At 41.4% G+C, this 26364-nt stretch overlaps 3 protein-coding genes across 3 annotated transcripts in view; all 3 read left to right on the top strand.

Moving 5' to 3' along the window:
* Positions 1-5088, top strand: part of syt11a (synaptotagmin XIa) — a 28805-nt gene extending 23717 nt beyond the window's left edge. Inside the window, exon 5 of the mRNA XM_010873673.4 lies at positions 88-5088. Coding sequence (XP_010871975.1) covers positions 88-398 — 311 coding nt within the window. The 3' untranslated portion in view covers positions 399-5088. The remainder of the gene's footprint in view (positions 1-87) is intronic.
* A 1358-nt stretch (positions 5089-6446) lies between these two features.
* rit1 (Ras-like without CAAX 1) lies at positions 6447-14472 on the top strand. The gene is made up of 6 exons (XM_010873672.5): positions 6447-8006; positions 10048-10134; positions 11083-11139; positions 11297-11370; positions 12130-12321; positions 12479-14472. The coding sequence occupies exons 2-6, from the start codon at positions 10053-10055 to the stop codon at positions 12707-12709; spliced, it is 636 nt and encodes a 211-aa protein (XP_010871974.1). The 5' UTR covers positions 6447-8006; positions 10048-10052; the 3' UTR covers positions 12710-14472.
* Positions 14473-15125: 653 nt separating this feature from the next.
* Positions 15126-18798, top strand: pex11b (peroxisomal biogenesis factor 11 beta). Its single transcript, XM_010873671.4, has 4 exons — positions 15126-15484; positions 16041-16156; positions 16261-16462; positions 16750-18798. Exons 1-4 carry the CDS (start codon positions 15429-15431, stop codon positions 17168-17170), a joined length of 795 nt encoding a protein of 264 aa, XP_010871973.2. The 5' UTR covers positions 15126-15428; the 3' UTR covers positions 17171-18798.
* Positions 18799-26364: the final 7566 nt, after the last annotated feature.

Genomic DNA, 26364 nt, shown 5'->3' with positions numbered 1-26364 from the left:
TATTACACACGCGCACACACACACACCGCACACACACACCGCACATAAACACACAAACACTCTCTCACCCCTCTCTCTCCCTCACAGACCCCTATGTGAAAGTGAACGTGTTTTATGGTCGAAAGCGCATCGCCAAGAAGAAGACGCACGTGAAGAAATGCACGCTCAACCCTGTGTTCAACGAGTCGTTCGTCTACGACGTGCCCGCTGAGCTGCTGGCCGACGTCTCCGTCGAGTTCCTGGTGGTCGACTTCGACCGCACTACCAAGAATGAGGTGGTGGGCCGCCTGGTGCTGGGCGGGCAGAGCCTCATGCCCACCGGGGTCACCCACTGGAGAGAGGTCTGCGACAACCCTCGGCGGCAGATTGCCAAGTGGCACAACCTCGGCGAGTATTAGCAGCCCTCTGAAAAATCTCCCACGTTAATGAAAATCTTGAAATCTTTGAGGAGTGGGTATATAGGTGAAAAATCCACCGTCGCAATTTACATCCTTTTCTGTCAGAAAAAAAATAAATAAAAATAGAACCCTTTCCGTCTGAAATAGAGACACAGCCAGACCACCGTAGACCCACCCGGCACAGACTTACACGGTTGGGTCGTCAAGACAACCACATCGGCCGAGAAAAATATGACCAGACTTTCAGGAATCACTGATGACAAAAGATGGAGGACTTCGAAATACACCTAAATTGAAATGTATATACGCGAATAAATACGGTGGTTTTGATGCAGTCCTAGCAGTTAGGTGGTGTGGTAAGGGAGCGGGCTGTGGTTCATCCAGTCAGAGTGAGAGTGCATCATAACCCCGCCTCCCTTCTCCAGCCCCTCCTACCCTACACATCATTGGTGTAAACATTTGATTACTAGCATGCTGAACAAATACACAAGTTAATCTACAAGTGTGACTTTTCCCTTGCCTGTGATTCCATTTGAGGGGAACTTGTACATCAGGATGTACCCCTGGTATTGCACAACACTGGGAGGGTTTATGGTAATTAGAGGGCGTGGAGGGGAGTGATTTTTTCCTTTTTTTTACAGGAGTGGTAATATTAAATATTTCATACATTTCTGGGGCACGAATGGATTCTATATTAATGTATTCATAAGGGACTTAAGTGTTAAAAGTCACAGGCAGGTAAGGTTATGGGGATATTGGGACAATTCATCACCCCTGTAATGTTTCTTTCTATGTAGATGTTTTAGCAGTAAACTCACGCAGCAACAATATCCATGAAATGTAATGGTCAGACTAAACTGCATGGGTCGGAGCTTTTTCATGCACAGGGTAAAATTGGCTTGCGTTCCAGCCTGCACGCTTATTCTATTTGAGCCAGTCAAGGCCAAATTAGAGACATTCATCGGGCACATTCCTAACATCACTGGCATAGCAATCAAATGTCATTCACCTGGGTTATTCACGTACATGTTCGTAAGTCTGCGTTCAGTATATTACAACGTTTGTATGATAAGTGCATTGTGAAGCTAATAAAAGAACTCAATTTAAATTGAGCGCGTGGCATATCACTGCCACAAATGTCCTCTGCTGGTCTTTGCTGAACCCACCCTCAGCAGAACACAACATAAGTGGTATTGATCTACCACAATAATGCATATGGATTATTTCTTCTTTCCTCTACCTCTCATCTTATTGGTGATTTATTTTCTTGTAGAGCTGACATGATTGGTTGATTGGCCGTAGCCATGGATGACCTTGATGAGCAAGGTACCATGAGATATCCATAGGGCCATCACCAGAGAGAGCTTCGTAGTTCATTAGTTGTCCACTGGCCATTTGAGCCTTTGTGCACTTGCTCTACAGAGCCCTACTCCTGTTCCCACAGTATATAGACATTCTAGCTCAGCAGATCCTTGTTTGAACTCATCGTCTTCAGAATTGTACGTTGATTTTTGTAGAGCTATTTTATGTGGTGTGAGAATACGAATGTCCATCTCCTGCAATCTCCAGTCAACTGTACTCAAATAAATAAAATGTCGACTCTTGTTCTAATGCCCTCTCCTCTCTCTCTCTCTCTCTCTCTCTCTCTCTTTCTCAGTCATAGCTGTTGTTCTGTATTGCGCTCCCCCCATTTCTGTCAGAGATTTTAACACTCTGATGATTAATATCGATTAAAGGAGGTCAAGCTTTCAGCACACATAACGTATTTCTGCTCTCTATATCTTATGTGTACACCGCTAACCTCCAGCTTGAACAGGCATATCCTTACACTTCCACACTGGTAAACACGACCGCTTCACTGGCCTTGGAGGTGCTCACACTGCATCCCCACAAAGTGACCGCAACGCTAGCTGGAGTTTGAGCTAGCAAATAAATCAACATTGCTATTTGTTGTAAAATGCTATTCTCGTGGTGTAGTCACTCAACAAGTGTCTTTGGCTAAGGCACATATCACAGTGTTGTGTAGACACCATGGACAGCCACTGTCAGTGTGCGGTGGGGAGTTTTGTCTTAGATGACCACATTTCACAAAAAACTGAAAGTGGGTAGTGGACTCTATATGCAGCCAGGCTGCACACTGGGGAACATTTTGTAAATCTTTACAATGCCCATAGCAAACATTTTGTTTTTATCACTGGTTGAATAATTATACTTTTTTTGCTATGGAACTTAATTTTTTTTGCTCTCTTTTGCTACTTTTTGAAAAGAACAAAATGTATATGTACATAATGTAACATAGGAGGCTAATATCTTGTTTTTTGTTATCAAATTGCCATGTGGATATTTTTCATAACCCTCCCCCATCCCTGTCTTTTCAGGAAAACGTTACTTTCACAATTCAGTTCTTGACATCTTGCACAGTTCAAGTCCTTATTCTTATGTTCTCCCTCTAACAGCCTTGAGGTATGGAAAATCTGTAGACGCATGCACAGTGTCTTCAGTTTTTAGTTAAACTTAACTTCAAGGCAACTCATTGAAACAAAATTAAACTGTTATTAAGAAGCACTGTGTATTGGGACCCATTTTGTTTTTTATTTATAATGTTTGGCTACTTTCATTATTTGCACAGAACAGATCAAATCAGATGCAGTTTTTGATTAAATGTAGTATGCATTGTAAATATTTCAACTGTAGTATATCTATCTGAAGACCTTTGTCCATCCTTTTGTCTGTGTAAGAGGCTTCCAGTGCAGGGCATGATTGAATGATGTGGATATGAGAGCTGTTAGAGTGAGGTTAAATTGCATTGCCTCTTAACACCATAACAGCCCGGTACACCAATCTCGTCTTTATTTGGGCAAAGATGTAGCGAGGATGTGTTTGTATGTCTGTCCGTTTGCGTGTATCTCCGTGTGTATGTATTTGGGTGTTTGTGTATTTGTAGCAATACAGAGATGGGAGGAAATTAAGTAGAGTTTGTGTTTATTAAGATGCTTAGTATTTTTAGTTTGAGTATTTTATTAGGATCTCGATTAGCAGCAGCCACACTTGCTCGGGTCCTCACAATGAGACAGAATCCCGAACATTATTAGGCAAGAACTGCTGAAGGACAGAACTACATACATTTCAAATAAGACACACTTTCACCATGTGAACGCAGCAGCGTATGGTGAATAATGTGGAGGTTTACCTTCAGTTCGCTCCAGGCACCCTGATGTGAACAAGGCTCCATATCGTGAAAAGCTACAGGCTCCCAGCAAGCTCCCTGACGTGAACTACCTTGTCATATATTACAGCTACCACAGACCCAGAATGGGTATCCTAGGGTAAAGTGTAGTCTTATTACAGTCTAGTGGGAGCGCAGGCAAATGGCACATTAGTCTCACCAACTGAAAGGTCTTGTATGGAAACCTGGGAGCGTCAGCCAGGAGACGCTAACGCGGTTGCAGAGGAATAGCGTGGCGTCATCCAAATGAATTCTCAGGCACTACTGGGGAGCTAAACGGCAAAGTTAGAGAGGAGGGACATGTGCAGTGAGCAGGGCTTGTTTAATATTCCAAAGCCTTGTTTCCGTCGACATGATGGTTTTCCCGGGGTGGAGGATATGTCCCTCATTTAAATGCCGATGGAAATGGGGCGTAAACGTGTTGAAAAGGAGATATTATACCAGGATGTAAGGAGAGTAATAGAATATGTCTGAGGATTAGAGGCCTAGGTCTGTGCTTGGTAGGTGCCTCAGAAGACAGATCTGATCGTTTCGGCGAAAGGCGAAATAGAAGGATTCCGGCTAACAAAATTGTGGATTCTGTTCATGACAGGAATGTTTAGTGAAGATCAAATCATAACGGCTAACATAGAAAACAAACTCAATGTTCATTCCGCCCATTTCTGTATGCTTTGACTGATTGTCTTGTTTCGTATTCTTTATGTTATCCCTTTTTCTCTTTTACTTTGCAATACTGGGTTTGTGTATATTACAGGTGCCTGTGATGAGTATCAGTCACATCTCCCTGTCAGCATTTCCCTTTGTAAATAGCACAGAGAGCACTCTGCAACAATGTTCTGTACAATAAATCAAACTTAGATGTCTTTGTTACCCACTGTTTTGCTGGCCAACCCCTGAACCCATATTATACCTCTTTTTTATAGATATCTAAATTGTATACTTGGTGTAAATGACTGTTTGTTCCCAAGCACTAGCTGGCAGAGGCACAGCCGCCTGTCATTAGTTTCTGTGCTTGTTATCCCTGCAATGGCAGCAGGCCCTCTCCCTCTGTTTCTCCTCGCTGTAAATGTGTTCAATTGTTGAGGTGCCTTCCCTTTCCCTGGCCCAAACTCAACCCCTCTCACCAGTGCACTCCTTTCTTCCTTCAGCCTTCCTGTTCCTTTCACGATAACCAATCCCTCTCTTTTACTATCGTGTGTTGTACAGACAAAATAGAGGTGCAAATATAAAGAGAAATAAAGAGAGGTTTGTCATTGAATACCATTGATTCACCCACTCTGTCAAAATTGAAGGTCAGAACTGTATGTTTTGTGGAGGGGAAATGCTAAATTAGATGAGTACTCTGAAATGTGTTTTAACTGCATAATGCTATTAAGTCTAGGCTAACTATATTACACTTACGCTGACTTGTTGTTGAATTTGTTAACACAATGACTGTGCAAATAAAAAAAACCTGATACACTATTTTGTTCCTGCTTAGTCACATCTGGACACGCACAATGACTACCTCGCTGACTAAAAGTTTCTTTGGACGAGAGTTACTGCTTTATGTCAAAAAAAGGAATTGTCTCACAGACAACAATTCAGTCGCCTTTTGCAGCTGCACACATGCATACACTGTGGGACACAAACAAATACGGTTCCTTGTCATTTTTTTCACTTAGGGCCTCCAAAAGAGAGGCTCCCCGCCTCTCAGGGACAACATTTGAATGCCCGCCCGATTGCAGAGATCATTTAGAACTTTAAAGTTAATGCCATGCATTTCTACAAATATTGCAATGGGGCATAGAGAAATGTGGCCGTTTTTAAGTACATTTCTGCTACAAATGTTGCCATGGTGCGTAGAGGTTTTGTGCGGGGCTGGTCTGTATGACTGAAAGAGCAATCATTATTTAGTGTTGAGGGAGCCACACAAGAAATGCAATCACTTTTTGAACACACTATCTACTGTTTAATACCATGTGAAGCATTTGGATCAAGTGTCGTCTGATGTTCACTGCTAAACTGTATTGTCTTTTGGAATAATTTGAGTTGCCTAAGTTGGTTCTGAGTTCATTTGTTTTCTTAAATTTGCTAACGCTGTCTCATTACAAGAACTCTGGAAGGACTTTGGAGAGATGTGTCAACTCATTCTGTCTTTTTCTACACATCTTCATCCTGGAATCTTGTGAATTAACAAGTGTGAGCGCATGTTAACTAATCAAACCTCTTCGGTTAGAGGATGCTAGAGTGTAAGGAATCCAGAAAATGTGTGATGATGCCTCCTAGATCTCATGGCAATGCTTACCAATTTACATTGGCATCCACCTGTCACACCTAAACTGTGGTAACTAGTTTAGTGCTACAAAAGAGTGCCTTAGAGTTTGTTTACATTACGTTACATTTTCCGAGACATATCGAAGAATACTTGAGATGCTTGATTATTTAGTTGTGTAAACTTTCAGATATAAATAGCTCGAGAGGCCACCTTCTGAGGTAGCATGTGCCACAGAGCTCCCACAGAGGTTTTCAAGTCTAACGACAATTCTGTCGGAAATGTAACAAGTGTTATGTGAGGTGCGCACGTAATTTTCCCGTGATTGACTGCCACAATCCGGCGTGGTACGTCTCAAACATCCTGATGTAAATTCATGTAAATTATTGCATAATTATGTAAATGATTATGCAAACTCAAGACAAGTCAATCTTGTGTTTCATTCGCTCTCTCGTAATGTAAACATGTCTTTAGACCTCTGTCATTTCTGAGGCTAGGTTGCATTTCTCACAAAATTGTTTTTTATTGATCTTTTTAATATGGTCTTAGACTATATCTGATTGAAAACTTAAATAACACATGGATAGGCTATATTCACTCAAGTGCCTTGCAAAAGTATTCAAACCTCTGACCAGTTCTCTCATATTACTAAATCACAGATATATTTCAAAACACTGTCAAGGAAATTATTTACTTCCACTGGCCTCCACCTGTGAACCAATGGAGTAGCAGTTGTGATTTGGCGATTATAATGAAGGGCTAATATACCGACAACACACTGAAAAACTAAAACTTTCTCTCACTGTCTATCTCACCAGCTGCAATTGGATATAATGTTGCTAGTTATATCAATAAAAATCAGCTATTGGTTGTTTTCAGGCATTGTTTGTAAACACAGAAAAAGTTGAATACAAAGGCATAGATTAGGAAAAGTGTACATAGTAATATCTAAGTTTTTGGATTTTTCAGTGAGCACCTATTCAACTGATCAATAATCAGGAAGTGGAAGCTGCATCACATCCAATCACTGCCAAGAAAAGGCTGTCCATCAAAACTCAGTTGCCAAACAAGAGACTTGTGAGAGAAGCCATAGAGGCCAACAATCACTTTGAAGAAGTGTTCTCAGCCCTAGACGAAAAAGTTATTTGTCAATCCTATGACCGCCCCCCCCCCCATTCCAATTTAACCATTGGTAATTGATAACAATATCTAATGCGTTGACCGAAATCTTACCTATGTCAAACGTTTGTATTATTATCATGTCATCGTTTGTATTTGTTTCTTACTTGTAATACCAACAGCAGTGGGCAACAAATTCATCCAGAGCTGGCAAATCCCACTTTTTGCTAGCACACAATTAAAGTTACTACACATACGATTTCTCCTCCATGGAGAAGATTGGTGAATTCGAAAAGCTGAATGCATGGCCACCAGATTAACAACAACCCCTTCTGCAATTCCATGTACTGTGACTATGATTTGCATTTTGGTTTGGCAAATAACCAGTGTCTGAGGTCACAACTTTAGATTTTTGGAGTTGGTACATATTGAAGGGTTTATCCCTGGAGTCCTGTTTGATCTTGTGGCTTGGATCTGATGATTTTGGGAAGGCCATTCCAGGAGTGTGTAGCACATTTCATGGCCGTATTCCCCTGACCTGGTAGAAATGGATAGAAAGATTAATATCTATTATACGTAATACGTTTTCAACAGAAGGTCATTGTGACAACGGCAAGAAGGTTATTGTAGATATCTCTAAAGAGCCCCCAGAACCTGTGAGTAGACACGTCACTAAACGTAGTACACATTTACAGTAAATTTGGATTATAATTACAGGAATTTGTATGGTGACATTAATCAGGTCTTTGGGAATTTGTTTCGGTCTCTAGTCTACACTCCAGCACAGTTGGTGGCGGCAATGCTTCTTTGAACTTACAAAAACACTCCATAGAGCAAGAAAAAGAAGGAAAAAACGACGGGCGGCGGGACCTCGTGACGTAGCGTTTACAGGCCACTCGCGCTGTTTACTGTTGCTGAGAACTTTGTAAAAAGAATTGTCGAACATCAACAACAAAATGTACCTAGGACTAATTTCGGCAATTATGATGAAACAAGTACTGTGACACCGGTGAGTAGGTCATTTTTATTCAGGAATGCGTAAAGCCAGTTGGCTATTTATGTAAATGTTCAATAATTTGCTTTCTTCATAGTCAGCAATAGCAATGTTTGTCCTGAACTCACTCCTTTGTAATTACATGAAACAATGTTTACAATGTCGGTGGAATTTAACACTAACTGCAAAACGGTTAGGATACCTCAAATGAGTGCACCCTCGACGCGTAGCCTACCGTGAATTAAATACGAAATGTTCGCTTGAAGTTTTAAAAAGTATCGTTTAATTGTTTAAACTTTTTAAAGTATGACTAATTCCTTTATTGCATTCATACAATTATTTGTCTGTAGGTCTTTCTAAACATTTCTAAACAACTTAAGTCCATGCCTAGTCTATCCGGTTTAAAGTAGCCTAGACTGTAAATTTTTTATAATATAATGAAGTTGTTCAATTTCATTGCATGTTAGCAACGGATGCAGTCATTTTCACTGCGACTTAGTGACAACGCTCCATTGACCTGAAACAATGTTAGGCTAATCTTACTCCTTGTTTAGCAAATATTTAAATATTTTTGGCCGCAATAATATTGAAGCCGACCCACCGTTTATAAAAATGTTTACTGTAACAATGTGAATGATGACACTTATAAACGTAACCTATTAGAATAATTGAGCTTAGTTTTGAATGCGTTTGAAATGCTTTTCCGAATTTTGGAACTTGAATTTGGCTACTACACAGACATCAATTTAATCTCCAAAAACAATTTCGAGGCCTGGGTCATCTGAAGCCTGGAGACTCCCTTGAAACACGGAGCCCTTGTAGGGATGTAGTCAGGGCGAGAAAGGGAACAACTAGCAGGCAATATACTGTAGGCTACTACAATACCCATTATCTAATTTGGAGAAAAAAATTAATTTTCAATTTCAGGGACCTGTTGTCAGTCTGGCTTTACTGAAGTTCAGACATCATATTTGAAATAAAAATCAGTAAAAGTGCCTCGAGCGGAAATTGATATCTATTTTTAACCCCCAAAGATCTGTCTCTCTCCTGACAACAATGAACCGGCTTTGTCAAATTTTTTGTCTTTGCATTCCATCAGTGAGAGATTGTTATCCCTTCAACCTACCGTAGTAGTTCAAGTCTAATCGGATGACAAGTAGGCTAAATCTGTGTGCTTATGTAGGTGTTGATAAATAATCAGTATTTAGCCTATCTTTTGTAAATATATAAAAAGTGCTGTGTTTTACAGAAACATGAATAATTATACAATAGCCTATCTTTTGTAAATATATGAAAAGTGCTGTGTTTTACAGAAACATGAATAATTATACAATGTATTCCTGAAAATGAAATGTAAAGTTTAATATAGTCTGATGCTGCAAAAATATAATTGTTATGTTGGGTTAAATAAAAGGAAGGCAAAATTGCTGTGGCAAAAAAGAACCTATAATAGCTCTGGTGACATTGCCTAGTGGTTTTGGTGGTCAATGTCACACATTCTCCTTGCATCGAGAAATCACATGATTGCACGTCTATTCAATGAGAGTCAGTTCCTCTTTTTGCTGAGGGCGGCTGGCTGTTTCATAGACCAGTTTAATAACTTAAGAGTCATCTGACTCGCATAACTGAACCTGCACCCACACTCCAAATGGGTCAGTGGCCATGCCAATAGTGACCTGTTCTGATGAATTGAAGAGGTTTTATTTTAGGGGTGGCAAAGTAGACTGACTGTCGACTGTATAGATCCACTTTTCCCCTTCTGTCTCATTGCTATTTAATAGATCTGCCGGTTCAGTGGACTAATGCGTGCGTGCGAGTGGTCTCAGTCTCCTCGCATTTCTCTCTCTCACCTCTTGTCAATTTGTCCTATGCTTTGGCTTAATGACATGACAGCAAGATTGTACTTGTTCATGTGTCGTATCCTGTCTATCTGCAGCACCTTTACAGTTGTCTTTAATTGGTATGGGCTTAATAAACTGGTATAAAAAATGTGTGTTTGGGTGTGTATGGGGTAGTCTATTACTCATAGCGTCTCTACCCTATATTTTTCTCATAGTGTGAATGGAGTCGGCGCGAGGCTCCGGGGGACTCTCCCGCGAGTACAAGCTGGTGATGCTGGGAGAGGGAGGAGTGGGGAAGAGCGGTGAAAACACACACACACACACAAAATGACAATTAAATGCACTTCTCAATCTTACTTAATGCATATCTTTGCTTTTGACTTCTCCTTCTGACTTCTGTTGTTTTTGATGTGTTTTCTGTGTTTCACTATTTAGCTTCTACTCTGTAGAAAGAAAGGCAGAGAGATGGGGGGAGGGGGAGGGGGAGATCAGTTCTCAGTCATGGGTGTTGGCCACATTCTACAGCGGTCTGGGGTGCCATTTGTGTGCCTGTCATCAGCAAGACATGTATGTGCCTAGCAACTGCCTTCCCCCTCCTGGTTACTGTTGCCGTGGAGACTGGCTGAGTTCACCTGCTATAGGTACACTGTAAAGTAGTTAAAACATCAGTGACAGGAAAGATACTGGGGGATGGATGGAGCGACCAGTCCTACAAACAAGCTGGAATTCTAATTTCATCTGTTCCTGGTGTCATTGTGAAGGCTTGAGTAGGCATACCTTTACTAAAGCTGGGGAGGCGTGTGTGTGTGTGTGTGTGTGTGTGTGTGTGTGTGTGTGTGTGTGTGTGTGTGTGTGTGTGTGTGTGTGTGTGTGTGTGTGTGTGTGTGTGTGTGTGTGTGTGTGTGTGTGTGTGTGTGTGTGTGTGTGTGTGTGTGTGTGTGTGTGTGTGTGTGTGTGTGTGTGTGTGTGTGTGTGTGTGTGTGTGTGTGTGTGTGTGTGTGTGTGTGTGTGTGTGTGTGTGTGTGTGTGTGTGTGTGTGGGGCTGCCTTGATGGTGAAAAGCTTTTAGATTCAAGTGTTCGAGATAAATCCTCAGTTATGTAATAATATCTCTCTCTCTCTCGCTTGTTCTTCTGCACTGTACCTTTATTATTTACTGTAGTTCTCTCCCTCTTTCTTTAATGAATTGCTGCAGTTCTTATGCAGCTTTGTTCATTTCCAAAAATACCTTAAATATTTTTTTCTCCTCAGCGATTATAATGCAGTTCATCAGCCACAGGTTTCCTGAAGACCATGACCCAACCATAGGTGAGAGAGTGCTGCCTGTCCAAATACTCCCCTCGGCATTGTTTTAGGCGACTCATATTTGGCCTGAAAACAACTACATCAGAACATTTGTTATATTGTCATATGTTATCACTGCATTCTGAATAGCCATTGAAATACCACTCAATGTCTCTCCCAGAGGATGCATACAAGACACAGATCCGGATTGACAATGAACCGGCCAACCTTGACATCCTGGACACAGCAGGACAGGTACACCTTCTCAGAAAAGGCTGGAGTACTGACACGTGTACCCCCCACAGCTACATCTCAGTAGTTCTGTTGCTTCCTTGCCTTCTTTCCTTCATATCAATTGACCACATGAGCTGTGAAAGCAATATGGTAAAATGCCTGGAGTGCAACTTTTCTTTGACCTTTTCTTTGATTTTTCCTTATCCCAATTCTCAGTTTTCCTTTAAATGAATCAATCCTATCCCTCTGTCCTGTCTCTCAATTCAAAGTGGCAACTTGTCAGTAATAAAAAGATAAAGCAAACCCAGAAGAACCTCTTTCAATACCCCCCCCCCCCCCTCCATTGCTGTTACATCCGTGTCCATATTCTTCTCCAACTCCTGTTGAGCATCACTCACTCCATTTTCTTCCACACATTTACATAATCCCTCTCACCCGCTCCACACACCACATGTTCCCTGTCTGCCTGACTCATGCGTGGCTCAGATATTAGTCATTTTCTATATATGGCCATATGCAAAATATGGTCTTTACATCCGTTTTTGTTGTATCATTTGTTATAATACCATAGCTATATGGTGTTTGGCCAGCTGTCGCTTTGAGTGACATATTCTTTTTAAGTGGTTCAGTTTTCTGCAGATAGACAGTCTTGATCATTGATTCTCTCTAGCTACACATGAATTGATAACTTGGGTGTACGAGTATTTTGCGGTGACCCTTTCTATATGAATCCTTAAATGTTTTGCCTTTATTTTTGCCTTGCATACATGCGCTCTCCAGGCGGAGTTCACTGCCATGCGGGACCAATACATGCGAGCGGGTGAGGGCTTCATCATCTCCTACTCTATCACAGATAGGCGGAGCTTACAAGAGGCCCGTCAGTTCAAACAGCTCATTGACCGTGTGCGTCGTACGGCCGACACACCTGTGGTGCTGGTTGGCAACAAGTCTGACCTGCACCATCTTCGACAGGTGAGAAATGGGAGATAATTTTGTCGGTACCATTCGTTTTACCCACGCTACCAGCGTGACATTCTATCCTCTTTACGCATTAACGAGATGTTCAACTAGGTGGTTTTCCGGGCAACGTTTAACATTTTCTAAAGAGAAAATCCCTCCACCCCGCTAGGTGTCAGTAGAGGAGGGGAAAGAGTTGGCCCGGGAGTTCCACTGCCCTTTCTTTGAGACCTCCGCAGCATTCCGCCTCAACATCGATGAGGTATTCGCCGCCCTGGTCCGTCAGATTCGCCAACGCGAGGCAGAGTCAGTCCGTGGCAGCGAGAGGAAGACCAGGAGGAGCCACTCGTTCTGGAGCCGCATGCGCTTTACTTTCCACAGGAAACAGCATTCAGAGCACTGAGGGGCACCGTGGGAACCCATTCTTCCAGTGGTACCCTTTCTGCCCCAATTCCTAGATCCAACTCCCATGAGGAGACCAGTGACTCTTATCTGAGTTAGATTAGGAGTGTTTGCAATGGGCAACTAAACTAACAATCATCACTGAACAGATTAGCCGTCTATGCACATTAGCGGAGGCAGGAACCGTGCTGATGTACCAAGTATGGCAGGGAATATTGTGAAGGTCCCACGGTAGGTTAAGTGGCACAAGAAGTGAGGGAACTTGAAGTTTAATTTTAAGGCAGTTGGTCAGAAAGTGTTACATGAGATGGGGTATGAGATGCGAGTTCAGAAATCTTTTTTTTTTTTTTTTTTTTTTACAGCCCTAATAGTGATTATGTAATTTTAAAGAAAATGATTACCTTTTAGTTTGGCATAAACAGTCAACATGGGGTTTTCAGTGACTGTCAAAGAAATTGCAAAGTAAACACTCTGCACATTTCTATTCACTCCAGAATTATTCCAACATCCAAACACGACTCTGCACTTGTGCCATTGGATAAATGAAAAGAAGCATCTGTTGCAAAACAGCAAAATTGTGCTTAGTTAAATTTGCTTATTGCCGATTGGTCTGCACACTTGCAACCTCAATAAATGGCTGACAAATATTTCTTAAAAAAAATAATCAGGACACCTGGAAGAGTGCTGCAGTACAGAATGTACATGATTAAAAACAGTCTCCAGATGAGACCATTTACTAGACTAGGCTAGTTTTCGTTCCCAGACTCCCAACCAAAATACGAATTATCCCCTGGCTTGGATGCCAAGTACAAGGCAAATAGAAATACATTCTTACAATAATGACCGAACTGTGTTGTTTAATTTGGAAGTGTTTATTTTAATATTTTACACCGGTGGAAAATATATTTAACACTGCATTTTAAACTTATAGGGGGAAAAAAATAGTTTCTGAATTAAGTGCAGCTCATGCCTACATCAGAGGCACCAAAGCCCCCTGTAATTTGCGTTCTGAATGATTTTGAAGATTAAGTAAAGGTCCCAGAGAATGTGGAATACCTTGCCAGCTAAGGAAAAAGAAAGTAATTTATGGAAAGAATGAAAAGGTTTTAGTATAGATGATAATGTAGGAAAAAAATACATTCTAAGACCATTTACTGTGTCTAAGTGTTCATTTTGTATTTCAAATGGAAAAAATAATTGGTTGTGGTTTAATGTTTGTAACCTGACATGCCTATTCCTGGAGTTGGCACCTTGTTACAGCGGCAGTGGGTGTGGGCTTATTTTGACCTTTTGGGAAGTTAGCGAGTGGTGCTAATGGTGAAAAAACATTACTGTGCATTACATAAATGTGGTCCACTGATCTATACTGGACCGAATCAGGCTGAAAGTTGGCATGGGCAATATGTTGATTCCATCCAAATTACACAACGATCACTGGATTTATTTTTATTTTTAGAATGGAATTCAATGGCTGTAGCTGCCACTTTTATGTTGATCTACCTACAGCAGGGTCTGATTGTCAAGACAATGCGAAGTCCATGTACCTCTCCTGACTGATACACTCCTTTAGTTACCCCTGAACTGTAGTACGTCGGTTGTGCACTTATTATTTCAGCACTCCGTGGATCTGGTAGTGCCACATAGGAAATAGGTCTATTATATGTGTTGTTGTTTTGTTTTATTTCCTGTGATCATGATAATTGTTTCATTAATTTATTTTCTATTAACATGCTCAAATTAAATGCAGTGCCATTTTCAAACTCAGTGTGTGTGTGTCTCTACATTGATTACAGTCTTTTAGGCATGGGGTTTAGGGTTATAGTTGTATTTATGGTTAGGCGTTAAGGGTAGATTATTATTTTTTTGTTAGAATTTTTGGGAATTAATGTTGGTCCTCAAGTATTCGTGTGCTGTGTGGGTTGCTCTCCAACGGCAGTATGAGTGTTTGCATCAAAAATATTCCACAGCCTCCATCAGATTGGTCCTGTTTTGATTGGTCATTTCCATGTAGGAAATGATCAAGTGCTTTTTAAACTTCTGCTCACAGTATACGAACAACTCAATTTTCTTTCTTCAGATGACATCACTGTGCAATCTCACCACTGACAGCGATGAGCCTGTGACCTGGTGCAGTAAAATTAATTTGGAACTTAACATTGACAAACATTCATCTTTTTTTATTCCGTGTCTGTTAGAGCACCATTACACCAAGTACAATTTTGAGTATGTGTAGATGCACCTAATAATAAAAGCTATATCTGATTCTGGCAAAGGTCAATGGAAAAGACAAGAGAACATGGTGCCCTGTTGAGTATCGTCTCTGGTACAGTCAGAAAGGTATTTCGCTTTAACATCCAGTAGGCGGCGGCCACCATTTTAAAAAACTCAAAAAGAAAAACAAGCAGTCTGTCCCTATAAAGACTCCGTCCGTGAGTGAAGGAGACGCGAAGTTGGTTATGAAGCTAACGCTTTAGCTGTTAAAATATAAAATAAAAAACTTTAAAAGAATATATATCCGCAAATTCAGAAGTTTTGCACACATGTTTGGGAAACATTGTGGACATTTTCATTGTGCCAAGAGGATTGAACCGCAGTTGCCAATAGACTATATAAAGCGGTGTATTTAGCTAATTAACAAGCTAAAACGCAGGTAGCCACAGCCACAGGCCTAATCCACCGTTGCAAGTGTAACCAATTAGTACCTGTCGGGTGTCGCTAGCATGGACTCCTGGGTTCGATTCAGCGCGCAAAGCCAAGCCAAGGAGCGAGTTTTCAGGTACAATAGTTGCATTGATGGACGACATAACTTGGGGGTAATAATATTGTAGCTAACTCAAATTTCTACTAATCAACAAGTCATAATCAGCGGACAGGTTTCAAATTTCTATTATACCCATGAAAGTCAACGAACTGGGATCTAATTATATTGAAACATTTTAAGAACAAAAAATTACAAAAATCCTGACACGTAATAAGTGAGTCATTTACAGGATGGGTGACCTTTTGTACAGTATTGCGTGGTTCTATTGACAAGAGTAGCTAGTACCCTGCAGGTCACTGCTTGCCTGCCCATTTCACTGAGTACTGCTAATCTATAGCTGCACCAAGCTCAGCAATATTTTGCCTGGCTCTATTAAGTTGCTAAAGTCACAAGTCCCCTAAATATTGTCATAGTGATAGTTCTATGAAAGTACGAGTTGCCCGTGCTATGATAACAAATAGTAGATAAAATACACATGGAGCCCGAGTTATTTGAGCAAGATGCAAAACAACGACTGTTAATATTGTGACATCCATATTTCACAAATTGTATTCATTTTCTGGTCACACAGGGCTGCCCAGTACACATGTACGTTGCTAGGCTACAGTCTGCAGAAAGGTGGGGCAGGTGTTGAACTCTTGAAGACTGTGAAACAACTGGAAGCTCATATGAGTCTAACAAGGAAGTGTGAGTCATCGTTTCATCTGTGTCTCAGTTATGCGGTTTAGACTTGGTGTTACTACAGGCTCAGTTCAGTCCACCAGGTTCTTACCACTCTTTTCCCCTCTCAGTAATGCGTCTAGGGAACTCTGCAGAGGCAGTGGAGGCGGCAAAGCGTGCAGTGCACCTCTCGGATAGTGTGTTGCGTCTCTGCTTGACAGTGGCCCACCTTAACCGGGCCATGTACTTTGCCTGTGACAATGTGCTGTGGGCTGGCAAGGCCGGACTCCTTCCCAACCTAGACCAAGAGAAGTGGAGCCTGAGATCTTTCAGGTAACGTTCAGAAGGCCTGTACTGAAAGTATGCTCCTATTATCAGTTGTTTCTATGACATTCCTTCTCAAATTTCCTTTCCCCTTTGGCCACTTTACCGTCCCAGCCACTTGACTATATTTGAATGGCATATGCCTTCAGTGGTAATGTCAATGCTGTCCTTACAGCCACTAGAAGCCTCTAATGTTCTATATGGAAATGGGCATCAAAACACAGAGCATTTTCTTTCTAGTCTTCTATAACTTGTCTTATAATGTTTTCCCCTACCTCTGTCTCTTTCTCTAAAAGGTATTACCTGTTTGCCCTTATCCTGAACTTAACCAGAGACGCCTACGAGATCCGCCTCCTTATGGAGCGTGAGGCTCGCTCCTCCCACGGGGGGTCGAAGGCCACCTGGAACTCCTCGCCCCCCTCTCCCCTTGAAAACGGCGCCCTCCCTTACCCCCAGTCTTCGTCCTCCCTTCCCCCGGCCGCGTTGTCGCTGCTCTCCCAGCGTCTCTCCCGGCAGTTTCAGCTCCTGGTGACGGTGCTGCGCAGCAATCCGCCGCTGCTCCTGGACCTGCTGAAGAACACCTGCGACGTGTTCATCCCACTGGACCGCCTGGGCATCTACCCCAGTGGACAGGGCTTCGTGGGGGCTTGCGGCCTGGCCTCCTCTGTCCTCTCCATCCTCACCATCGTCCACCCCTGGCTCAAGCTCAAACCTTAAAGAAGGAAAAAACTGAGGTGGAACGTTCCTCCAGGGAAAGACATTTCAGTCAAACATTGTACATCCCCGGGTAAAGGTCCTGGACTGTCGAAGGATGCGGCATGATACTAAAGCATGAGTCCAGCACACTGCTCGTTAGGGAAGCTTTTTTTCCTAATCAGTTTTTATTGGAACGTCAACATTTTGGGCAGGTCATGCTCTTAAGTGTGTCGGTTGACTGAAACGATTGCATTTAAAATCCGAAAGGAGGCGCAATTGAGTGGTTTATGGGAATTCTGTATTTTGTATCCAGCTCATGCTTAGACAAAACGAGTCCCCAATATCTGTTTTGGTTTGGTCGGTCAGTAGGGAGTGTATTTTGCACGTAGGACTTAGTTAGACCTGAACTGTACACGCATAGAATTGTAAACACCTCAAGGCCTGGGTATATCACAACTGAAAGGCTTTATGAAGTGACAGCACAAGACAACCCCCCCCCGCCCCGTGAATCCACTAAGGGGTCGATTTATAATATGGTTGTGTGGAGCATGATTGGGGGGAAGCAACTCTCAGAAATCCAGACTTCTCTGTTGAAGTGGACCTCATCCACAAATACTGTTGTCTTTTTTGAATCTACACTGGTTTTCTAGCCGTAATAATCAGCGTTTAATATAAACTGCTTCCATATACATACTCGGTTTGTCCTGGTAGTATTATTAATTGGGAGAAATATTCCATACAACATTTGGAAGATGTCTGTACAACATTTCTGTTGCCCCTGTAGAACATCAAGCAATTTCTTAAGAGGTGCCGTGAATTATTTTCCCTTACTGTGTGTGAGTTGCCAATGATATTGACTGTTAAGTTGAGGTGAAGAGACATTTCCGAGAGTACTAAATTAGAAAGGAAACCAGTTAGCTGTAGTTTTGTGGTAAAGTCCACATGTATGCGTGTATGAACTTCATGAGAAAGTGATAGTGAAAATCAAGCAAATGACTTCTCTGGATGCCTACTCGTGCACCTAATGATTTGTTCCATATAACATATTGGTTGAACTCACCCAAAATAAGTGATAATCAGCTAGGCTACTTAATACAATTAGTTGAACTCCCCTGCATAAATAGTGTATTAATACCATGCTTTTAAAATGTGAATGGAACTATGTTAGATTTTCCAGTGTGTTCAGTATCTTGGCTGTGGGGAAAAAGCCATGCTTCCAAACAAATTTTGACTGTCTCTGTTATATAGGTTTAACTGTTACCATGCCTCCAGAGCATGGTGCTATTAGTAGTCAATATGTCATTTGGTCTGGCTGGCTAACAATAGAAGTTTTAATCCTTCTCCTTGACCTGCTAATTAAAAACCAGATGTCGGGTTAAAAAATCTTCTCTTCCACTTCCTTGACCCCTCAATTTCACGGTTTAGCTTAATGATTCATAATTAAATTGGGCTATTTGAAATGTACGGTTTTGTAAATAATTCAGTAAATAATTTAACTGTCATTGGAGTCAAGAGTTACAATAATATTCCTCAGTGAGTGAGGGTGGTTTTCTTTCAATTCTGCCTTTATGCTAATTGTACCACCAGGGCTGAGGCTTTGCCGCTGTGTGGCGAAAATGTTTTACCAAATAAATGCTTTGGCTTTGAAATAATCTGTTGGCTGCATCTGTAATGTGCACTATTGCATATGTGTCAAAGTTTAGTCGTTAACTGTTATATCTCAAGACATGACGGACACAGTTATCCCAAGCCTTTTCTAATCAGTGAGGACCTTTGATTGAGCCTAGAGGGACACCAGCAGTGAGACCAGCTTTGAAAATTAAAACAACATGGTGGATTTTAACCAATGATTTAAATGTCCCTTTTCCAGCTACATCACTGCAGATTTGGTCTAGAAGATGACGGAAGGAAGTAATTTTAAGGTTATGGAGCTGGATTAAGTTTTGTCTTCAGCAAATGAAATGCATGCTGGATCGGGTTGAGATCAGGTGATTGACTAGGCCATTGCAGAATATTCCAGTTCTTTGTCTTAAACACCTGGGTTGCTTACGCAGTACGTTTTGGGTCATTGTCCATCTGTAAAGTGAAGCGCCATCCAATGAACTTTGCTGAATCTGAGCATACAATACATTCCTGTACAGTTTAGAATTCAACCAGCTGCTTCTGTCTTCTGACACATCATCAATAAACACTAGTGACCCAGTGCCATTGGAAGCCATGCATGCCCATGCCATCACACTGCCTCCACCGTGTTTTACAGATAATATGGTATGCGATCATGAGCTATTCCAAGCCTTCTCTGTACCTTTTTCTTCCCATCATTCCGGTACAGGTTGATCTTTCATTTGTCCAAATAATGCACTTCCAGAACTGAGCTGGCTTTTTTAGATTTTATTTGGCAAAATCTGGCCTTTCTATTCTTGAGGCTTATGAATGGTTTGCACCTTGTGGTGAATCCTCAGTATTTACTCTTGTGAAGTCTTCTGTTAATGGTAGACCTGAATAATGATATGCCTACCACCTGGAGTATTCTTCACTTGGCTGGATGTTGTGAAGGGGTTTTTCTTTACCATGGAAAGGATCCTACTATCATCCACCACTGTTGTCTTCCATGGACTTTTTTGTGTTGCAGAGCTCACCAGTGCGTTCTTTTTTCCTTAGATTGTACCAAACTGTTGATATGACAACTCCTAATGTTCCTGCTATCTCTCTGATGGATTTTTTTGATAGCCTAATGGTGGCATGTTTCACTTGCATTGAGAGCTCCTTTGACCACATGTTGTGGGTTCACAGCAATGGCTTCCAAATGCGAATGCCACACCTGGAATCAAATCCAGACCGGTTACCTGCTTAATTGATGAAGAAATAATGAAGGAATGGCACACACCTGTCTATGAAACAGCTTTTTAGTCAATTACTTTTGGTCACTTGTAAAAGAGTGGGCTACATAATCAAGAGCTGTAATTCCTAAACCCTTCCTCCAATTTAAATGTGAATACCCACAAATTAAAGTTGAGAATCTGCACATTATGCCCATATTCATTATTTAACTAACTTTAATTTTGGTAAATAGCCAAAATAACAAAACTTGTGTCAGTGTCCTTTTTTTCCGGACCTAACTGTATACCGATTTGTGTAAAATGAATTTCATTCAGTTGATTACATTTACGTAAGGTGCCTTTGTGGCAATCACTGAAAACAATATAAATATAATTGGTTTCATTAGCAGAATCCCTTTCTCATGCAAATACTGGATCTGTATTCCTTGTTGTAAAACTTGTAGATAACAGCATAAATGTATTTCATTTGACTGGATTTGTTGTTTGAAACTGTAATTCAGTAAAATCTTTCAAATTGTTGAATTTATATTTCTTTTTCAGTGGAGCACAACTATTGAACACTATTGAAAATGTTTTTCTACTTCATGCTGTCCCATGGACACAAGAGGGCAGCCATGTTCTGTTAATATATAAAGTTCTACTGCTTGAGTTCCTGTTCCTGTAATACAGTGGTCCTCACTGCAAACCCTGGCCTTCTGTACGGTCTGTGATGTGCCATGACATTACATTCAGGAGTGCATTATATGTCTTGTGGAGGCCCTGGTAATGATGTCTTACTGACCACAAAGTGGCGTAGGTGTAAAATGTGTGCTCTAACAGAAGGGTTAGCTCCTACCCCTAAAAATAAACAGTACCACTGACATTTCTGGAGACCCCCACCACCCTGGTCCACGAGATCTGGGGGCCCATGTGCCAATCAGCTCAAACCAGTTAAAATAAATAAAATGCTTGCCCTGTTCTGAGTGATTAGCAGGCTGACGTAGTTGTTTATTGCGGTTGAGTTTGTAAATGCCCCCACCAACACGTCCTTGCTATGGACAGCGGTCAGTAGCCTGTACTTAGTCGATTCTGGGTTTTTTTACCTTTGGGGGGATGGTTCCATCGAAACTGCGGTTCGCCAGTGAACAGTACCACTGCTTACTTAAGTCAAGTCAAGCACTGACTACTTATTGCGGTCTTCTAAGAATCGGATAAGGAATGTCAACAATGGCTTGACTTTGAAGTCCTCAGAAAAGAATGTAAGTGATTCATAGTCTAAGAAATAACAGCTTTCCAGCTGTTAGATTGAATAGTAGTTTATCGTACGTGCACATAGTGCATGTGTGACTGAATGCATGTAGGAGTGCTTGTGAGTTTCGATGTATAGTTTCAGACAGTGAATGAATTGCTGCGACCGCATCAGTACGTGGAGATAGACGCTGCATGGCCTCCAGAGCATGGTCGTGATATATTGACCTTGTACCCCTAAACATCCCGCCACATCAGGTTAAAGGGCTCAATCAGGAACTGCATCAGTCCGTATCTGTGAGCAACAGATAGAGCCCAAGGTATTTTTGAGAACATAGCAGACAGTGTTGACGGCATAATAAATCTATCATATTAAATGTCTTTTTATGTAGTGTTATTTCAGGTGATGTAGAGACTTGTTTAAGGTCGCAGGGTACAAACTTAAACAGGCCTGTAAATCAGAGTATGTTGAAGCAATACTATGTGGATTTGAATAATTTATTGCATTATTTGGATACATTTACACGCATTATTTATATCCATTTATACATTATAATCTACCATATTTTATTATTTAACAAATGACCCAATATCATCCAGTACATTTTAAAGTAGCAGCTGAACCGGTTTGATTTACTCTTCTATGTAATGATATATATGAGGTTGGGGGTTTTGTGGGTGTGTTGATGGTCATGACCATCAAAGGCACTATGCCAATGTTCTAAATGAGTTAGTGGGTACAGTCAGTGAACCCTGGAAGTGTTTTTGCGATGATTTATGCAAGCCTGTGTCTGTAACTATGCATGGTTTTAGTCACTTGGATCCATTTTCTGTGAACTTACATAATGTTAGTATTGCACACCTGGCCGACATATGGAACAAAATATGAAACGATTCTGTGTCTTTGGTCAGGAGTATTTATGTAATGTATTAATGAACAGTGATTATGTTTGGATCAAGACCTTTAGCAACAACAAGCAACAATGTGCGTAGGTCGCGTACAGGTCCAGTGCAAAGTATTTGACATCATGGGATGTTCTGGGGGACAGAGAACCAAACCGGAACAGATGGTGGTGAGCGGGTTAGTACTGAATCTGTTTAACTTCAGTTTTTGTTCGATTCAGTTGTTCTGTGTACTTGTATGGATTCATGTTTTTAATTATTGGATTTGAGGTTGGTTAGGTGTAATTTCACACCTATTGTATGCGTGCACGTATTGCCACCGAGCATCCTCTGATTATCCTGTGTGTGGTCAGGCACGTGTGAGCGTGAGGTGTTACAATAATAATTTAGTACACTAGGTGACAGCGATGGAGCTTCTTGTGTGGTTTTCTGTGATCTGTTACTTTTCTGTCATGTTTACATGCATTGTGTATTATCTGTGGGTCACTGTTTGGCCTACCTATTTAGTGTGTTTATGTGTCATACCGCCTTCAGCTTTCCCACTTGTTTACATCAGCCTGAATCAGCAGCTGTTGATTACTCCTACGTTAATTTCTATTTTTCACTTTCTCTTCCCTCTCTCTCGCTATCTACTACTGGTTACAATTGTTAATCTATCATGCAGAGTGCTGAATCACTACAGAAGTGACGGCATTCTTAAGCCATAAGGCACCAGGGGATTGTGGCTTGATATGACGCAGAGTCGTGGTATATTGGCAATGTGTCACAAATCCTCGAGATGCCTCATAAACCAGTTATCAACGCAATTATAGCAGTAAAAAGTTAAGTGATGTTATATTGATTAGCCAATCATTGTTCAGAATTTGAACGAGTATTCAGACCCCTTCACTTTCTTCACATTTTGATGTGTTGTTATAAGTATTATAAATTGTGTCAAGTAACACTTTTGTGATTGTCCTTGGCATGTCTGTTATTGTAGAAATGTGCCAAATGATATTGATTGGGCCGGGTTTAGAAAGGCACACACCAATCTATATACAGGTGCATCTAAAAAATTTGAATATTGTGGAGAAGTTCATTTTTTTCTGTAATTCAAATCGAAAAGTGACAACTTCATATATTCTAGATTCATTACACATAAAATGAAACATTTCAAGCCTTTTTTGTTTCAACCTTGATTACGGCTTATAGCTCATGGAAATCAAAAATCAAGATTATAATACAGAAATGTCGACCTGAGAAGTGCTCTAATCAGCTAATTAACTCAAAGAACCTGCAAAAGTTTCCTAAGTATGTTCATGTATGCACTCAATACTATGCATGGATGGATCTCATTTTGCACAAATAACTGCATTAATGCGATGTGGCATGGAACAATCAGCCTGTGGCACTGCTGAGGTGTTATGGAAGCCCAGGTTGCTTTGATAGCGGCCTTCAGCTCATCTGTGTTGTTGGGTTTGGTGTATCACATTTTCCTCTTGACAATACCCCATAGATTCTCTATGGTAGGCGTGTCAAACCGGTTCCACAGAGGGCCGAGTGTATGCTGGTTTTTGGTTTTTCCTTTCAGGTGCCCAACTGAGACCAAATAGAACCAGGTGAAGGAATATCTTAACTAATTAGTGACCCTGTTAACAAATCAAGCACAAGGTGAGAGCGAAAACCTGCAGACACTTGGCCCTCCATGGAACCGGTTTGACATCTGTGCTCTATGGGGTTCAGGTCAGGCGAATTGGCTGGCCAATCAAACAGTAATACCATGGGCAGCAAACTGTGGGCACGTGCCAAGTCCTGCTGGAAAAGGAAATCAGCATCTCCATAACGCTTGTCAGAAGATGGAAGCATGAAGTGCTAAAATCTCCTGGTAGACAGCTGCATTGACTCTGGACTTTATAAAACACAGTGGACCAACACCAGCAGATGACATGGCATCCCAAATCATCACTGACTGTGGAAACTTCACACTGGACTTCAAGCAACTTGGATTCTGTGCCTCTCCACTCTTCCTCCAGACTCTGGGACCTTGATTTCCAAATGAAATGCAAAATGTACTTTCATCTGAAGAGAGGACTTTGGACCACTGAGCAATATTCCAGTTCTTTATCTCCTTCGCCCATGTAAAACGCTTCTGACGTTGTCTCTGGTTCAGGAGTGGCTTGAGATTAGGAATGCGACACTTGTAGCCCATTTCCTGGACACGTCTGTGCATGGTGGCTCTTGATGCACTGACTCCAGCCTCAGTCTACTCCTTGTGAAGGTCTTGTATCGGCTTTGCTTGACAATCCTCTCAAGGCTGCGGTCATCCCTGTTGCTTGTGCACCTATCCCTCCCACACTTTTCCCGTCCAGTCAACTTTCCATGAACATGCTTTAATACAGCACTCTGTGAACAGCCAGCCCTTTCAGCAATTACCTTCTGTGTTTTACCCTCCTTATGGAGGGTGTCAGTCAGTGTCTTCTGGACAACTGTCAAGCCAGCAGTCTTCCCCATGATTGTGGTTGTGTGTACTGAAGGCTCAGAGAGTTCATTAGCTGATTAGAGCTCTTCCCTGGTTGACACTTCTGTATTGTAAATGTTTTATTCTAATATTTTTAGATACTGGAGCTGTAAGCCGTAATCATCAAGATTGAAACAAAAGAGGCTTGAAATGTTTCACTTTATGTATAATGAATCTAGAATATATGAAGGTATCACTTTTTTATTTGAATTATGGGGAACATTTTTGAGATGCACCTCTTCTAAGAACTCTTTGTAGACATCTGAGAATTGTGTCAAGGTATAGATCTGGGGAAGGTTATAAACACATTGCTAAAGCATTGAAAGTTCCCAGGAGTACAGTGGGCTCCATCATTCTGAAATGGAAGAAGTTTGGAACTACCCAGACTCTTTGACTGTTCAGCCAAACTAAATAACCAGGCAAGAAAGGCCACTAACAGAGCTTCACAGTTTCTTTAAAGATTAGAGAACCTGCCATAAGGACAACCATCTCTGCAGTACTCCATCAATCAAGCCTTTATGTTAGAGTGGCTAGATGGAAACTACTCCTGAGTAAATGCATATGAATTAACGCTTTAAGGACTTTGAGAGAATGAGTAAAAGATCTGGTCTGATTAGACAAAAATCTAACTATTAGGTCTCAATGCCAAACACCATGTCTGGTGAAAACAAGGTACCTCACATCACCAGGCTAATACCCTCCCTATGGTAAAGCATGGGTGTGGGAGCATGATACTATGGGGATGCTTCTCATCATCAGGATTGGTCAGGATTGGGGGATGGATGAACGGAGCAAAATACAGAGATGTCCTTGAAGAAAACCTGATCCAGAGCGCAAAGGATCTCAGGCTTGGGTGAAAATTCATCTTTCAGCATGACAACAACCCAAAGCAGACAGCCTACACAATGCTGGAGGGGCGTTATCTGTGAATGTCATGGAGTGGCCCAGCCAAAGCCTGGACTTCTCAAAGCCCTGCCCCTCACCCATGACCACCACGTCAGACTTCTCAAGACCGGTTCACTGATGCTCCCCATTCAGTCTAAAAGAGGATCTACTAGGGAGAATTGGAGAAATTGCGCAAATCTAGGTGAGCAAAACAGGCAGAGGCCAATCCAAGAAAAACCGAATCGCTACCAAAGGTGGTTCTACAAAATACTGAATAAAGGGTGTATGAATTCTTGTGTACCTAAGATTTGAAAGTAAGTTTCCACAAATGTCCTTATATGATATTGTTAACAGATTGATTGCAATAATTATTTTCATGAATTATAAATTAAGTCAATAGCACAACAGACTTAGGAGAAAGGGAAGGGGTCTGAATTTCTTTTGAATGTACTGTCCTGCCCCAAACCTTTACTCTGTACCTTAACTCCTCCCAAGCCCTGCCCCCCCCCTTACCATTTCTCCCGATCTCTCACACTCCCTTTCTTTTTCCTCTCACTCTCACCCCCTCCCAGACACTTTCTGTCCTTATAACAACTGCTACTCAGATTGCAGCACAATTGTTTGTGCTCATGAGTTCATGGTTTCTACACTTCAGGGAGTAATACAACAACCTACTGTTTGTTTAACTGAAGTAATTTGTTTAACTATTTATTTGGAATTCACCTGCAAGGTTGTCATGGCAATAATTATTTTAAATTCTTTGTGGTAGAGAAAGAATAGTAAGCTGTGTCATTGTAACAGAGCTGGGTGGGGCAGAGTTGACACGTTAAATTAAACAATGCTAAGGCCTATAACAGTTCGTT

Source organism: Esox lucius, chromosome 10 (genome assembly GCF_011004845.1).
Source record: "Esox lucius isolate fEsoLuc1 chromosome 10, fEsoLuc1.pri, whole genome shotgun sequence".
NCBI lineage: Eukaryota > Metazoa > Chordata > Actinopteri > Esociformes > Esocidae > Esox > Esox lucius.
This window is presented reverse-complemented; position numbering and strand designations above follow the sequence as displayed.

Excerpts from the sequence above, each read along its gene's own strand:
- pex11b (XM_010873671.4), top strand. The coding sequence starts at position 15,429 with ATGGACTCCTGGGTTCGATTCAGCGCGCAAAGCCAAGCCAAGGAGCGA. Across the intron at positions 15,485-16,040 it reads GCCAAGGAGCGAGTTTTCAG|GGCTGCCCAGTACACATGTA; the intron begins GTACAATAGTTG and ends CTGGTCACACAG. Across the intron at positions 16,157-16,260 it reads TATGAGTCTAACAAGGAAGT|TAATGCGTCTAGGGAACTCT; the intron begins GTGAGTCATCGT and ends TTCCCCTCTCAG.
- rit1 (XM_010873672.5), top strand. The coding sequence starts at position 10,053 with ATGGAGTCGGCGCGAGGCTCCGGGGGACTCTCCCGCGAGTACAAGCTG. Across the intron at positions 10,135-11,082 it reads GGGAGGAGTGGGGAAGAGCG|CGATTATAATGCAGTTCATC; the intron begins GTGAAAACACAC and ends TTTTCTCCTCAG. Across the intron at positions 12,322-12,478 it reads ACCTGCACCATCTTCGACAG|GTGTCAGTAGAGGAGGGGAA; the intron begins GTGAGAAATGGG and ends CCACCCCGCTAG.